Source organism: Schistocerca serialis, chromosome 1 (genome assembly GCF_023864345.2).
Source record: "Schistocerca serialis cubense isolate TAMUIC-IGC-003099 chromosome 1, iqSchSeri2.2, whole genome shotgun sequence".
Taxonomy (NCBI): domain Eukaryota; kingdom Metazoa; phylum Arthropoda; class Insecta; order Orthoptera; family Acrididae; genus Schistocerca; species Schistocerca serialis.
In genome coordinates, this window is record NC_064638.1 from 210,589,930 (window position 1) to 210,605,283 (window position 15,354).

A 15,354-nucleotide genomic window follows, 5' to 3' on the forward strand; every position below is an offset into this window, starting at 1 on the left:
GTAATGAACGCACGCGATGCCGCATAACAAAGCATAAAGCTTCACTCACAACTGCAGAAGTCTCATCTGTTACACCCCTTTTTACGTAATACTAGTGTCGATCGTCAATTAAACTTCGTGGTATTCACATTTGCTATTAGAAGTTAAAATCTGAAACGCGATGATTTTTCTGTTATATAATTATTGAGAAGCCACGTCAGCCACTGTAATTTACAACAAGTTAAATAAGTAATTAAAGATAATTTGATGGTCACTGTAGACCATTTTGATAGTTTTCTCTTTTATGAAACTTAACTTAAACCTAGATTATAGATGTGATATGGCATAGGTCATCCTTCGATCCATTATATAACTTGGAAACCCATTCAGGGAATATTCGTTCACATTTTTGTTGAACGCAGTTGGTTTTTATCATCCTGTATTAAAATATTTCCTTTTATCAATAGTGCAATTTATAAACAATGTTTTGTGAGTAGAATAAAAATTCCAATGGTAAACTTAACTTCTTTTTCGACGTTATTTTACCAGCTAACTAAAAATAGGAAAGCCTTGAACCCCTTCCACTAAGTTTAGTTAGTATTAAGATTCTTTTACAGGGAGTGCAGTGGAGCTGACGCTGAAATCATTAAGTATTTGATTATATCATCGCTAGTCTCACTGAACTCTTCCGAACTCTACATGTCATGTGTGGTCTGGCGTTTCCTTACCAGCAACAGGTCCCAGGTTAAAACTAGTCAATTCCCTAAAAAACACGCTCAGAGCGTCGTTGCGCGAAAGTGGTAGGGACACACGACTTACAACAAGCAGAAACCACGCAGAATGTTAGATGTTTTCAGATCGCAAGAAGGGGCAGAGGGTAGTGAATAAGGAAGCAAGGAATATTATGAAAACATGTGATTAAGAAGCAAGGCAGTAACAAAAAAAAAAAAAAAAAAAAAAAAAGGATGTTATCTTCTCGCTGCTTAGTATGCTGGCGTAACTGTACGATCTGTTACAAAAATTTAGGAAGGGATAATCTCCACAGGTGTTCTCACAGCAGCTATTGCGACAGAATTCCGAAACCGAGTGCCTCATTAAACAAGTAATTGGCAATCACAAGGCTCAATAGCTTACGGAAAACCTCATAGTGTCGGTTTGCAGTAACATAAAAGAAGAAATTTCATGTTTGTTTTCATACTAGTAAGCTCTTGTTTCGCTAGCTGTCGATAGCTCTTAAAAAACTACAGTCTCTGTAGTGAAATAAATAAAAAGGGAAGTATAAGTATTGATATATGCGTAAGTATTGATATATAGAAAAGGAAGTTCTGTGTGTTTAAGAACTGGCAAAACACTCTCCTCCTTGTGTGCTATCATTCGCCAAACTTTCGTTTCGATGTTTCGAGCAGTTTAGGAGACATGAAAGATGTTGCGAGTGTTTCATTCCCGCGCGCTACATGGGATCCATTTTCTAGAGATCGGAGGCACATAGAGACCGCCTCCCAAGTCTAAACAAAAATTCAACATGTTAGCTAAATTTCATACGCTGCAACATATGGTGCAATACGCACCAACCGCAAAATCATAGCCACCCCTAATTTTCGTTGCAAACTTTTGAGCTTTGCGTAGTGCCTTACTAAAATGTGTACATCACAATAAGAATGGTCAAGAGCGAGATCATGGGCACTTCGCCTCGGAGCTGACATATAACGCTACAAGTAAGGCAAAAATCAAATATTTTCAGTGAATAGTTCCTGTAAAATAAAGCCCAAACGCCATGGTCATGTTGTGTCCCTGACCAGATCTTCCACTTTCACAGGCGTCTCTTCCAACCGACCCATCCGAGCGCCCTATTTGACCCGTTCACAGCTTCTATCTGCGAACGTTGAGTCACGCTCAGGTACGTCGATTGGCAGGGCGTTAACCACGAAAGTTAATGATCAATGTCGGAGCACCAGTCAGCAGCTCAGTATTGTTATACCTGTTGCGCCATCTTCAGTGGACGCTCTGTAGCCAATTACGTTTTCAATCTGCGTAACTAAAATTTTGTCTCAACGACTGATCTTACCTTTCATTACCTTCACAGCACATAAGAATATGCGGCTGTTCATCACGCAAGGCGGACTGCAGAGCGTGAACGAAGCAGGCTACTTTGGTGTGCCAATGATCGCAATTCCGTTCATGGGAGACCAGAAGCACAATGTGGCCAAGATTGTGCAAGCTGGCATAGGATACCGCCTGATGTTCAAGGATGTCTCCGTAGAATCGGTACTGAAGGCCGTGCGCACCGTTCTTGGCGATAAAAGGTGAGAAAATGATTTCTTACTACAAGAAATGTATCTAATTATTTATTATTTTACTTGTTCAGTTCAGTCATTAAGCAGCATGTTATGTCATTGTAGCGCAGCCTGCACAAGTTTCTTCCGCTTCGACGTTAACAATTCGATTTCTTTTTAGTGGTGCCGTTCTATATTTTTCCACGTGTTTATTTCAAGTCATACGAATTTTGTGTGAAGAATTTGTCCCCAGCTCCAGAATTTTTTTTATGAAGCACATCTCTTATCAGTATAACTATTTTGAATCTAAATATATGTTTACAGCATCTATTAGAAATTGTCCAATAAATGAAATAAGTGATTTAGTGAAGCAGGTTTGAACAATTAGACTTCTCTTTATGCAGTCGTTCTAATTTCTTCTAACAGAAAAGATTAACGGTAAGGCACCACATTTCAGTTCTGGAATAGGTATGCTCATGCCCAGTGCTTTTTTTTCTAAAAAAAAAATTGAGGTTAATCCGACATTGGATATAATGCAGCGAAAATTACTTATAACTGAAGCATGGGATACCACTCGTCTGCTTTTAGCCATGATATAATTAACATGTCGAACTGAAAAAAAAGTGGTATCGGACTCTTCATTTGACCTCCAGCTCAAAGGAAGCAGGCAATACCGAGAAACCTAAACATACAAGAGAATGTGGTATCGAACAATTCAGCTTATATCACCTCAAATAATGCAAGTGATTCCCACCAACCCCTGAACAATAAAAGAAAATGATATCGTACACTTCAATTGACCTATAAAACACCTCAAATGAAACAGGTGAGTCCACTCAACCCTCCGACATACAAAACAATACAAGGAAATATTACTGAACACATATTTTAACCTATAAAACACCACTAAAAGACACAATACAACAAAAACCATTCACACCTATCATCAACAACAATAGAAACTACACTACAAAAATCTTTAGTAACCTTGTTTGGGTCCCGAAATGGCACAGGTGATAGGTGGTATCCCGTGCTTCAACTGACCAAATTTTTAATACAGCTGAAAATTTATTTAACTATAAAACTACAGTGTAACTTACATTAATAGCATGCCAATGACATCGCTTTTCCCACCAAAAACTACACTGGTATCGTTCGTATTGCAATTACCAACACGAAAAAATGAAATAAAAAATTGAAGTCCGTGAAATAAATCTCTGGCACTCTTCCAAGTTCTCAACATCGTAAAAAAATTACTATGTTGACGAAAAAGTTTAGGGGTACGCATCCCCCAGCGTTCCCCCAGAAAAACAGCACTGCTCATTCCTGTGCACACTATTTTGTCAGAAGTGACTGCGCACCTTTATGTAATGCAGAATTGGCCACTAGATGTCATAAGAGGCGAACCTGCCAACATAAAAGGAGGTAGGCAGTGGTGTCTGTAGAGAAGCTGCAACAGCGGCGTGGGTCGGTTACGAGAGGTTAGTGATTTTGTACGTTCACTAGTCGTTCGAGGTCACCCGAGTAACAAATCAATGAGGGACATTTCAGCCGTTGTTTATCCTCCAGAGATGACCGTCGACGACGTGATTGTGAAGTAGAAATGCGAAGGAGACGATGATTGAATTACTCTGACAAAGTACTCTGTCATAAAGCAGCGACTGTGAGGGAGTGGTTTGTGGACAATAACATTTCTTTAATGACTGACCTGCTCATAGTCCCAACCTGAACCCAATGGAACATCTGAGTTCTAGAAGTCCGCCATGAGACCAAACCGTGCTCCACATGGATGGCGGGCAGTAACTAGTGCCATCCGTGTGGAGCACGTATTGGTCTCACCGCGGACTTCTAGTACTCAGCCACACACAATTGATATCATCTAAGTGTAAGGGCCTGAAGATGGCGTTGACGCAACGTCGAAACTAATAGCCAAATAAATATGAAATTTTAAGTACAGCTGGAGGAGTATCATTTTTAATAAGAATAACAAAGTGGTTGACAGATAGTCGTTTACACGACAGTTACCACAGCAACAACCAATCGGGGCACGGGTGTGGTTACACCTTCTATTCAGTGCACAGTTGTCATACCTCCCTGTCAGCTGCGGAGGAGGAAGAGATTAGTGTTTAACGTCCCGAGAACATTAAAGACGGAGGAGAAGCTCGGATTTCGGAAGGATGGGGAACGAAATCAGCCGTGCTCTTTTCAAAGGAACCATCACGGCGTTTGCCTCGAGCGATATAGGAAAACCACGGTAAAACTAAGTTTGGAGGGCTGGACGGGGGTTAGAAAGCTCGTCCTCCCGAATTCGAATCCAATGTGATAACCACTGCTTCACCTTGCTCCCTGGGAGCGGTGGCTAGAGGGATAATGGTATATTCTTAAATATCTCGTTTAAAGCTGGCTCTTGAAACTTTGTAAGTTGGCTTTCGCAAGACAGATGTCTGCCAGTTCACGTTTGTCAGTCTCTTCGTGACCATTTTCGCTACACCCTTTTGTACACTTTCAGTATTCCCTATTACACTTCTGGCCATTAAAATTGCCACACCAAGAAGATGACGTGCTACAGACGCGAAATTTAACCGACAGGAAGAGGATGCTGTGATATGCAAATGATTAGCTTTTCAGAGCATTCACACAAGGTTGGCGCCGGTGGCGACACCTACAACGTGCTGACATGATGAAAGTTTCCAACCGATTTCCATACATGAACAGCACCTGACCGGCGTTGACTGGTGAAACGTTGTTGTGGTGCCTCGTGTAAGAAGGAGAAATGCGTATCATCACGTTTCCGATTTTGATAAAGGTCGGATCGTATCCTGTCGCGATTGCGGTTTATCGTATCGCAACAGGGCTGCTCGCGTTGGTCGAGATCCAATGACTATTAGCAGAATATGGAATCGGTGGGTTCAGGAGGGTAATACGGAACGCCGTGCTGGATCCCAACGACCTCGTATCACTAGCATTCGAGATGACAGGTATCTTATCCGCATGGCTGTAACGGATCGTGCAGACACGTCTGGATCTCTGAGTCAACAGATGGGGACGATTGCAAGACAAGTTCGACGACGTTTGCAGCAGCATGGACTATCAGCTCGGAGACCATGGCTGCGGTTACCCTTGACGCTGCATCACAGACAGGAGCGCCTGCGATGGTGTACTCAACGACGAACCTGGAGGTACGAATGGCTAAACATCATTTTTTCGGATGAATCCAGGTTCTGTTTACAGGATCATGATGGTCGCATCCGTGCTTGGAGACATCGCGCTGAACGCACGTTGGAAGCGTGTATTCGTCTTCGCCATACTGGCGTATCACCCGGCATGATGGTATGGGATGCCATTGGTTACACGTCTCGGTCACCTCTTGTTCGCATTGACGGCACTTTGAACAATGGACGTTACATTTCAGATGTGTTACGACCCCTGGCTCTACCCGTCATTCAATCCCTGCGAAACCCTACATTTTAGCAGGATAATGCACGACCGCATGTTGCAGGTCCTGTACTGGCCTTTCTGGATACAGAAAATGTTCGACTGCTGCCCTGGCCAGCACGTTCTCCAGATCTCTCACCAATTGAAAACGTCTGGTCAATGATGGCCGAGCAACTGGCTCGTCACAATATGCCAGTCACTACTCTTGATGAACTGTGGTATCGTGTTGAAGCTGCATGGGCAGCTGTACCTGTACACGGCATCCAAGATCTGTTTGACTCAATGCCCAGGCGTATAAAGGCCGTTATTACGGCCAGAGGTGGTTGTCCAGGGTACTGATTTCTCAGGATCTATGCACCCAAACTGCGTGAAAATGTAATCACATGTCAGTTCTAGTATAATATATTTGTCCAAATAATACCCGTTTATCATCTGCATTTCTTCTTGGTGTAGCAATTTTAATGGCCAGTAGTGTAGTCATATTTGGTAGGGGTTCCACACGTCTGAGAAATATTCTAAGATGGAATACCTCTCTGTCCATCTCCTTTGTCCCCTCTCTCTGTCAAACTGCTCCACCCACCCCCACCCCCCCTCTCTATCCATATCACCTCCTACCACTCTGTCCATTTCATCCTACGACTCTCTCTGTCCGTCGTCTGCTCCTGCCCGCCTCTCTCTGGCAGAAAACGCCCCCCCCCCCCTCCCCCAATCTGTCCATCAGCTCCTTCCCCCTCTGTCGACCTCCTCTTTCGCCTCTAATTCCTTCTCCTTTCCCTCCCTTTGACCATCTCCTCCTTCCCCTCTCAGTCCATCTCTTCCTCCCTTCCTCTCTCTCCACGTTATCACTCTTACTCCAAGGGTGGTAGTTCGTAGCCCCACACTTTCAAGATCGTCATTAATGCATGTACCAAATTTGGCTGAAATCGTTCCAGGGGTTTAGGATGAGCTTTTTATCCGTGGATTTGTCCACTTCTACATCTACATTTATACTCCGCAAGCCACCCGACAGTGTGTGGCGGAGGGCACTTTACGTGCCACTGTCATTACCTCCCTTTTCTGTTCCAGTCGCGTATGGTTCGCGGGAAGAACGACTGTCTGAAAGCCTCCGTGCGCGCTCGAATCTCTCTAATTTTACATTCGTGATCTCCTCGGGAGGTATAAGTAGGGGGAAGCAATATATTCGATACCTCATCCAGAAACGCACCCTCTCGAAACCTGGCGAGCAAGCTACACCGCAATACAGAGCGCCTCTCTTGCAGAGTCTGCCACTTGAGTTTGCTAAACATCTCCGTAACGCTATCACGGTTACCAAATAACTCTGTGACGAAACGCGCCGCTCTTCTTTGGATCTTCTCTATCTTCTCCGTCAATCCGATCTGGTACGGATCCCACACTGATGAGCAATACTCAAGTATAGGTCGAACGAGTGTTTTGTAAGCCACCTCCTTTGTTGATGGACTACATTTTCTAAGGACTCTCCCAATGAATCTCAACCTGGTACCCGCCTTACCAACAATTAATTTTATGTGATCATTCCACTTCAAATCGTTCCTCACGCATACTCCCAGATATTTTACAGAAGTAACTGCTACCAGTGTTTGTTCCGCTATTATATAATCATACAATAAAGGATCCTTCTTTCTATGTATTCGCAATACATTACATTTATCTATGTTAAGGGTCAGTTGCCACTCCCTGCACCAATTGCCTATCCGCTGCAGATCTTCCTGCATTTCGCTACAATTTTCTAATGCTGTAACTTCTCTGTATACTACAGCATCATCCGCGAAAAGCCGCATGGAACTTCCGACACTATGTACTAGGTCATTTATATATATATTGTGAAAAGCAATGGTCCCATAACATTCCCCTGTGGCACGCCAGAGGTTACTTTAACGTCTGTAGACGTCTCTCCATTGATAACAACATGCTGTGTTCTGTTTGCTAAAAACTCTTCAATCCAGCCACACAGCTGATCTGATATTCCGTAGGCTCTTACTTTGTTTATCAGGCGACAGTGCGGAACTGTATTGAATGCCTTCCGGAAGTCAAGGAAAATAGCATCTACCTGGGAGCCTGTAACTAATATTTTCTGGGTCTCATGAACAAATAAAGCGAGTTGGGTCTCACACGATCGCTGTTTCCGGAATCCATGTTGATTCCTACAGAGTAGATTCTGGGTTTCCAAAAACGACATGATACGCGAGCAAAAAACATGTTCTAAAATTCTACAACAGATCGACGTCAGAGATATAGGTCTACAGTTTTGCGCATCTGCTCGACGACCCTTCTTGAAGACTGGGACTACCTGTGCTCTTTTCCAATCATTTGGAACCTTCCGTTCCTCTAGAGACTTGTGGTACACGGCTGTTAGAAGGGGGGGGGGCAAGTTCTTTTGCGAACTCTGTGTAGAATGCACACGTCAAAGATATCTCGCATATATTTAATATATTTTAAACGTGTTTGTACACATATCTCACCTACACATCTAGCGAACTTTGCGTCGCAGTTTCGTTTTGACGCAGCTAAATATTTGTAACATTCGTATCTTCTGAGCTATAGTGATATAATTTGCAGGCACACCAAGTTGTGGTTTTCTTTGGGAGAAGGGGAGTTTGCTGAAAGAGAGAGGGCGGGCAGGAGCAGACGACGGACAGAGAGAGTGGTAGGGTGAAATGGACAGAGGGGTAGGAGGTGATAGACATAGATTGGGGGGGGGGGGGGGGGGGAGAGGTGGGGCTGGAGGAGTTTGCCCACGGCTATTGCCTGCAGAATGTGTTGTGAATAGAATTAGTAGGACTAAGTACTAAATCCAAACGTCATGCATGATGCGGCAGTTTTTTACGCATCTCAGTGTTTGACATCATATCAACTGAATTGTGTGTCGTACAATGATATATTTTTCTAAGTACATTCAGCGACATGTGTGGAAACGGTCTGCGAGATGCAAATAGCATTAGTAATAAAAAAGTAATACATTAAAACGTCAGCCATGGCGCGACAGCTCTTTCACGCGCCTTAGTGTTTATGGCGTACATCTTCTGAACTACGAGTAGTACAACAATACGGTTTTGCTGGTACACGCAGTGGAATATGTCTGCAAAATGTATCGGGAATACAGCTAGTAGTAAAGAAGCTATAAACTAAAACGTCACGCTTCATGCGGCCGTTTCACTGCATGATCTTCGAAAATGTAGCAAATGATAAACTTTTGTCCTTTCACCATTTTGCGGGGGTCGTCAGAGAGAAAAAGTTTCCTAACGGTTTATGTTAGTGTAAAGTTTGATGCAACTCACTAAGTGCTCTCATTCTCAAATACTGGAAGACTAAAGTAACGGTATTTGCGCGTCATGGGCTGCGCAGCTTTTTAACTCATGCACCCGCACCTTTTAGATAGGCATGTGGTTCTTACTCCCACAAATATTCCTTCCAGACGGGAAATGATATGTATATCAAGTTTGGTGGAAATCGGTCCACTGGTTAAGGAGGAAATGTGGAATCTACATATACAGATACATTCATTTTTTAACATATGCGGATTTAAGCTGCAGAAAGCGCCGATCCTGTAGCATATGCTACATATAGTATGCAGCATGGATAAAGCGCCAGTATGGGTTTGTGTGTCTACCTTAATGCAAAACAATTTTGTATTTTCCATTTTTTTTCTAAAATTAGTTTCAGCAACAATATCGCCATCAACAATTGGTTTTGCTTCATTCTAAAACCTGCAAAATTAGCATCGTATGATTATTACAATACATTATTGGTCCGAGTATTGTATTCTGTGAGTAGTTTTATGATGTCTTATGTACTTGAAGTCAGAGCATGGTTTCTGCGTTTGTTGCCATTATTTCCGGCATATTTTCTGTGTTTTGTTGCCATTTATTCGGCATACAGCATGTCATCTACAAATGTATGGACGGCTCTTGCTAATAAACACGAAAAAATGAACTTATGCATCAGCCTTATACTATTGGGAATTGCGGTAATGTTGTGCATACAATTTGGATGTGCACTAGGTTGTTTCGTAACTTGTCATGTACTCATATTCGTTGATCGAATTGCAGTTTTTTTTAAAACACAGAGAAACATAACTCTTACCCCTTGGACAAAGTCAAAACATTATGCAACCTTGCAGTTCGCATGTGTCGTGAGAATTTATCGCATATTGCGAGAAGGTTTTGAAAATTGTAGCAGGAGTTCTGACTACTTCTGTTCCATGTTTATGTCTCTGTAAGTGATGGGAGAGTGCTTTTGTGTGTGTGTGTGTCTGTGTGTGTGTGTGTGTGTGTGTGTGTGTGTTCTTCCTGTCCTGTGTCTTGTGTCAGTTCTCTAAGAGCTGTAAAGATTGTGTTGTGAAAAGTGTTATGTTTTCATTTATTACGTTTTTCTGCTGCTATAGCCTTTTGTATGGGTCTGAGCACTATGGGACTCAACTGTTGAGGTCATTAGTCCCCCAGAACTTAGAACTAGTTAAACCTAACTAACCTAAGGACATCACAAACATCCATGCCCGAGGCAGGATTCGAACCTGCGACCGTAGCGGACTTGCGGTTCCAGACTGCAGCGCCTTTAACCGCACGGCCACTTCGGCCGGCTAGCCTTTTGTATGTAATAATTTTCTTACCATGTAAACTGAAGGCAACCGGGGAAGAAATGAAAGGAAGGGAAGGAACTAATTATATCAGTTTATATTAGTTTCTAATTATATTATAACTAATTATATTAGTTATATTAGTTAGGGACTTTGTGCGGAATCAGCGGTGACGAGTGAAAATTTGTGTCGGAGCAAGATTTGAACCCGGGATTTCCAGTGACGTTAAACACTGCGCCAGTCGGACACAGTGTTATCACTAATGCGCAGACTATCACGCCACAGTCCGCAGCCGACCCATATTCCCACCAGCGCCACCTGTTCGCAGTCCCCATCCATATGCTCCCAGTTAGCTAGCCGCGCGGGGTAGTAGTGCAGTCAAGGCGTCTTGCCACAGTTCGCGCGGCTTCCCTCGTCGGAAGTTCGAGTCCTCCCTCGGGCATGGGTGTGTGTTTGTTCTTAGCGTAAGTTAGTTTACGTTAGATTAAGTAGTGCGTAAGCCTAGGGACCGATGACCTCTGCAGTTTCGTCCCATAGTCCTTACCTCAAATTTCAAATTTCCTGTTAGCTACTCGTAATTTTTAGATTCCCATTGGAGGTCGAACGTAAATGTGCATCTGCACTGAAGGTTTCGATTCGTTGGTCATCGAGACGAATCAATTATATGAAGCGTGATGGCTATTCTTTTGGGGATGTCCAAAGAACAGACACCATGCTGGGTTCCAACTGTGATACACATTGCATAAGTTGAAGGGGGGGGGGACAAAGGAAAGAAAAGGGGAGGAAGTAATGATATCAGCTGCATCGAGACTTTGTGCAGGTATCACATAACAATTTTCTTCTATTTTTAGTTTTTGGTGTAAACTGTTTCTATGTTTTAGGTTGTGCAGATCAGTTTCGATATTAGTGAGGTAGTGGTTTTTATTTATTACGCGTTCCGCAAACACTCTTCTACATCTACATCTACATTGATACTCCGCAAGCCACCCAACGGTGTGTGGCGGAGGGCACTTTACGTGCCACTGTCATTACCTCCCTTTCCTGTTCCAGTCGCGTATGGTTCGCGGGAAGAACGACTGTCTGAAAGCCTCCGTGCGCGCTCTAATCTCTCTAATTTTACATTCGTGATCTCCTCGGGAGGTATAAGTAGGGGGAAGCAATATATTCGATACCTCATCCAGAAACGCACCCTCTCGAAACCTGGCGAGCAAGCTACACCGCGATGCAGAGCGCCTCTCTTGTGCAGATCAGTTTCGATATTAGTGAGGTAGTGGTTTTTACTTATTACGTGTTCCGCAAACACTCTTCTACATCTACATCTACATTGATACTCCGCAAGCCACCCAACGGTGTGTGGCGGAGGGCACTTTACGTGTCACTGTCATTACCTCCCTTTCCTATTCCAGTCGCGTATGGTTCGCGGGAAGAACGAGTCTGCCACTTGAGTTTATTAAACATCTCCGTAACGCTATCACGGTTACCAGATAACCCTGTGACGAAACGCGCCGCTCTTCTTTGGATCTTCTCTATCTCCTCCGTCAGACCGATCTGGTACGGATCCCACACTGATGAGCAATACTCAAGTATAGGTCGAACGAGTGTTTTGTAAGCCACCTCCTTTGTTGATGGACTACATTTTCTAAGCACTCTCCCAATGAATCTCAACCTGGTACCCGCCTTACCAACAATTAATTTTATATGATCATTCCACTTCAAATCGTTCCGCACGCATACTCCCAGATATTTTACAGAAGTAGCTGCTACCAGTGTTTGTTCCGCTATCATATAATCATACAATAAAGGATTTCTTCTTTCTATGTATTCGCAATACATTACATTTGTCTATGTTAAGGGTCAGTTGCCACTCCCTGCACCAAGTGCCTATCCGCTGCAGATCTTCCTGCATTTCGCTACAATTTTCTAATGCTGCAACTTCTCTGTATACTACAGCATCATCCGCGAAAAGCCGCATGGAACTTCCGACACTATCTACTAAGTCATTTATATATATTGTGAAAAGCAATGGTCCCATAACACTCCCCTGTGGCACGCCAGAGGTTACTTTAACGTATGTAGACGTCTCTCCATTGATAACAACATGCTGTGTTCTGTTTGCTAAAAACTCTTCAATCCAGCCACACAGCTGGTCTGATATTCCGTAGGCTCTTACTTTGTTTATCAGGCGACAGTGCGGAACTGTATCGAACGCCTTCCGGAAGTCAAGAAAAATAGCATCTACCTGGGAGCCTGTATCTAATATTTTCTGGGTCTCATGAACAAATAAGGCGAGTTGGGTCTCACACGATCGCTGTTTCCGGAATCCATGTTGATTCCTACATAGTAGATTCTGGGTTTCCAGAAATGACATGATACGCGAGCAAAAAACATGTTCTAAAATTTTACAACAGATCGACGTCAGAGATATAGGTCTATAGTTTTGCGCATCTGCTCGACGACCCTTCTTGAAGACTGGGACTATCTGTGCTCTTTTCCAATCATTTGGAACCCTCCGTTCCTCTAGAGACTTGCGGTACACGGCTATTAGAAGGGGGGCAAGTTCTTTCGCGTACTCTGTGTAGAATCGAATTGGTATCCCGTCAGGTCCAGTGGACTTTCCTCTATTGAGTGATTCCAGTTGCTTTTCTATTCCTTGGACACTTATTTCGATGTCAGCCATTTTTTCGTTTGTGCGAGGATTTAGAGAAGGAACTGCAGTGCGGTCTTCCTCTGTGAAACAGCTTTGGAAAAAGGTGTTTAGTATTTCAGCTTTACGCGTGTCATCCTCTGTTTCAATGCCATCATCATCCCGTAGTGTCTGGATATGCTGTCTCGAGCCACTTACTGATTTAACGTAAGACCAGAACTTCCTAGGATTTTCTGTCAAGTCGGTACATAGAATTTCACTTTCGAAATCAATGAACGCTTCACGCATAGCCCTCCTTACGCTAACTTTGACATCGTTTAGCTTCTGTTTGTCTGAGAGGTTTTGGCTGCGTTTAAACTTGGAGTGGAGCTCTCTTTGCTTTCGCAGTAGTTTCCTAACTTTGTTGTTGTACCACGGTGGGTTTTTCCCGTCACTCACAGATTTACTCGGCACGTACCTGTCTAAAACGCATTTTACGATTGCCTTGAACTTTTTCCATAAACACTCAACATTGTCAGTGTCGGAACAGAAATTTTCGTTTTGATCTGTTAGGTAGTCTGAAATCTGCCTTCTATTACTCTTGCTAAACAGATAAACCTTCCTCCCTTTTTTTATATTCCTATTAACTTCCATATTCAGGGATGCTGCAACGGCCTTATGATCACTGATTCCCTGTTCTGTACATACAGAGTCGAAAAGTTCGGGTCTGTTTGTTATCAGTAGGTCCAAGATGTTATCTCCACGAGTCGGTTCTCTGTTTAATTGCTAGAGGTAATTTTCGGATAGTGCACTCAGTATAATGTCACTCGATGCTCTGTCCCTACCACCCGTCCTAAACATCTGAGTGTCCCAGTCTATATCTGGTAAATTGAAATCTCCACCTAAGACTATAACATGCTGAGAAAATTTATGTGAAATGTATTCCAAATTTTCTCTCAGTTGTTCTGCCACTAATGCTGCTGAGTCGGGAGGTCGGTAAAAGGAGCCAATTATTAACCTAGTTCGGTTGTTTAGTGTAACCTCCACCCATAATAATTCACAGGAACTATCCACTTCTACTTCACTACAGGATAAACTACTACTAACAGCGACGAACACTCCACCACCGGTTGCATGCAATCTATCCTTTCTAAACACCGTCTGTACCTTTGTAAAAATTTCGGCAGAATTTATCTCTGGCTTAAGCCAGCTTTCTGTACCTATAACGATTTCAGCTTCGGTGCTTTCTATCAGCGCTTGAAGTTCCGGTACTTTACCAACGCAGCTTCGACAGTTGACAATTACAATACCGATTGCTGCTTGGTCCCCGCATGTCCTGACTTTGCCCTGCACCCGTTAAGGCTGTTGCCCTTTCTGTACTTGCCCAAGGCCATCTAACCTAAAAAACCGCCCAGCCCACGCCACACAACCCCTGCTACCCGTGTAGCCGCATGTTGCGTGTAGTGGACTCCTGACCTATCCAGCGGAACCCGAAACCCCACCACCCTATGGCGCAAGTCGAGGAATCTGCAGCCCACACGGTCGCAGAACCGTCTCAGCCTCTGATTCAGACCCTCCACTCGGTTCTGTACCAAAGGTCCGCAGTCAGTCCTGTCGACGATGCTGCAGATGGTGAGCTCTGCTTTCATCCCGCTAGCGAGACTGGCAGTCTTCACCAAATCAGATAGCCGCCGGAAGCCAGAGAGGATTTCCTCCGATCCATAGCGACACACATCATTGGTGCCGACATGAGCGACCACCTGCAAATGGGTGCACCCTGTACCCTTCATGGCATCCGGAAGGACCCTTTCCACATCTGGAATGACTCCCCCCGGTATGCACATGGAGCGCACATTGGTTTTCTTCCCCTCTCTTGCTGCCATTTCCCTAAGGGGCCCCATTAACCGCCTGACGTTGGAGCTCCCAACTACCAGTAAGCCCACCCTCTGCAACTGCCCGGATCTTGCAGACTGAGGGGCAACCTCTGGAACAGGACAAGCAGCCATGTCAGGCCGAAGATCAGTATCAGCCTGAGACAGAGCCTGAAACCGGTTCGTCAGACAAACTGGAGAGGCTTTCCGTTCAGCCCTCCGGAATGTCTTTCGCCCCCTGCCACAGCTCTCACGTGCTTGTTCTGTGTAGGTTTCTCGGACGTTTCTGCTCGTTTCTCCTATGTATTGCGCTTGACAAGAGTTAAATGTGAGTTGCTATATTCCTGCGTTGCTCTGGTTTCATCCCCTCCAATAACCAAGTTTATACATCACAGAAAGGATGCGCTCTCGGACCCCTGTTTATTGGGTTCGCTTTTCTTGTTTTTGTGAGTACTTTCGCCTCTCAAAATACGAGGGTCACTCCAAAAGAAATGCACAGTTTCTTTTTTTTTTTAATCCATCTTTTATCCTACATATTTGAAAGTTTTACAGTGTGTGGATACATCCTTTGGGAACAAT

The 15,354-nt window shown here is 43.9% G+C and overlaps 1 protein-coding gene across 6 annotated transcripts in view; it reads left to right on the top strand.

The window, feature by feature from the left end:
* LOC126466082 (UDP-glycosyltransferase UGT5-like) overlaps nt 1-15,354 on the top strand; it is a 171,620-nt gene that overhangs the window by 113,592 nt on the left and 42,674 nt on the right. For all 6 annotated transcript variants that reach the window (XR_007585981.1, XM_050096357.1, XM_050096361.1 and 3 more), the window contains exon 6: nt 2,063-2,282. Coding sequence is in view for 5 of the 6 variants with exons in the window: in XM_050096357.1 (XP_049952314.1) it covers nt 2,063-2,282 (220 nt within the window). In the remaining variant the exon portion in view is untranslated. The remainder of the gene's footprint in view (nt 1-2,062; nt 2,283-15,354) is intronic.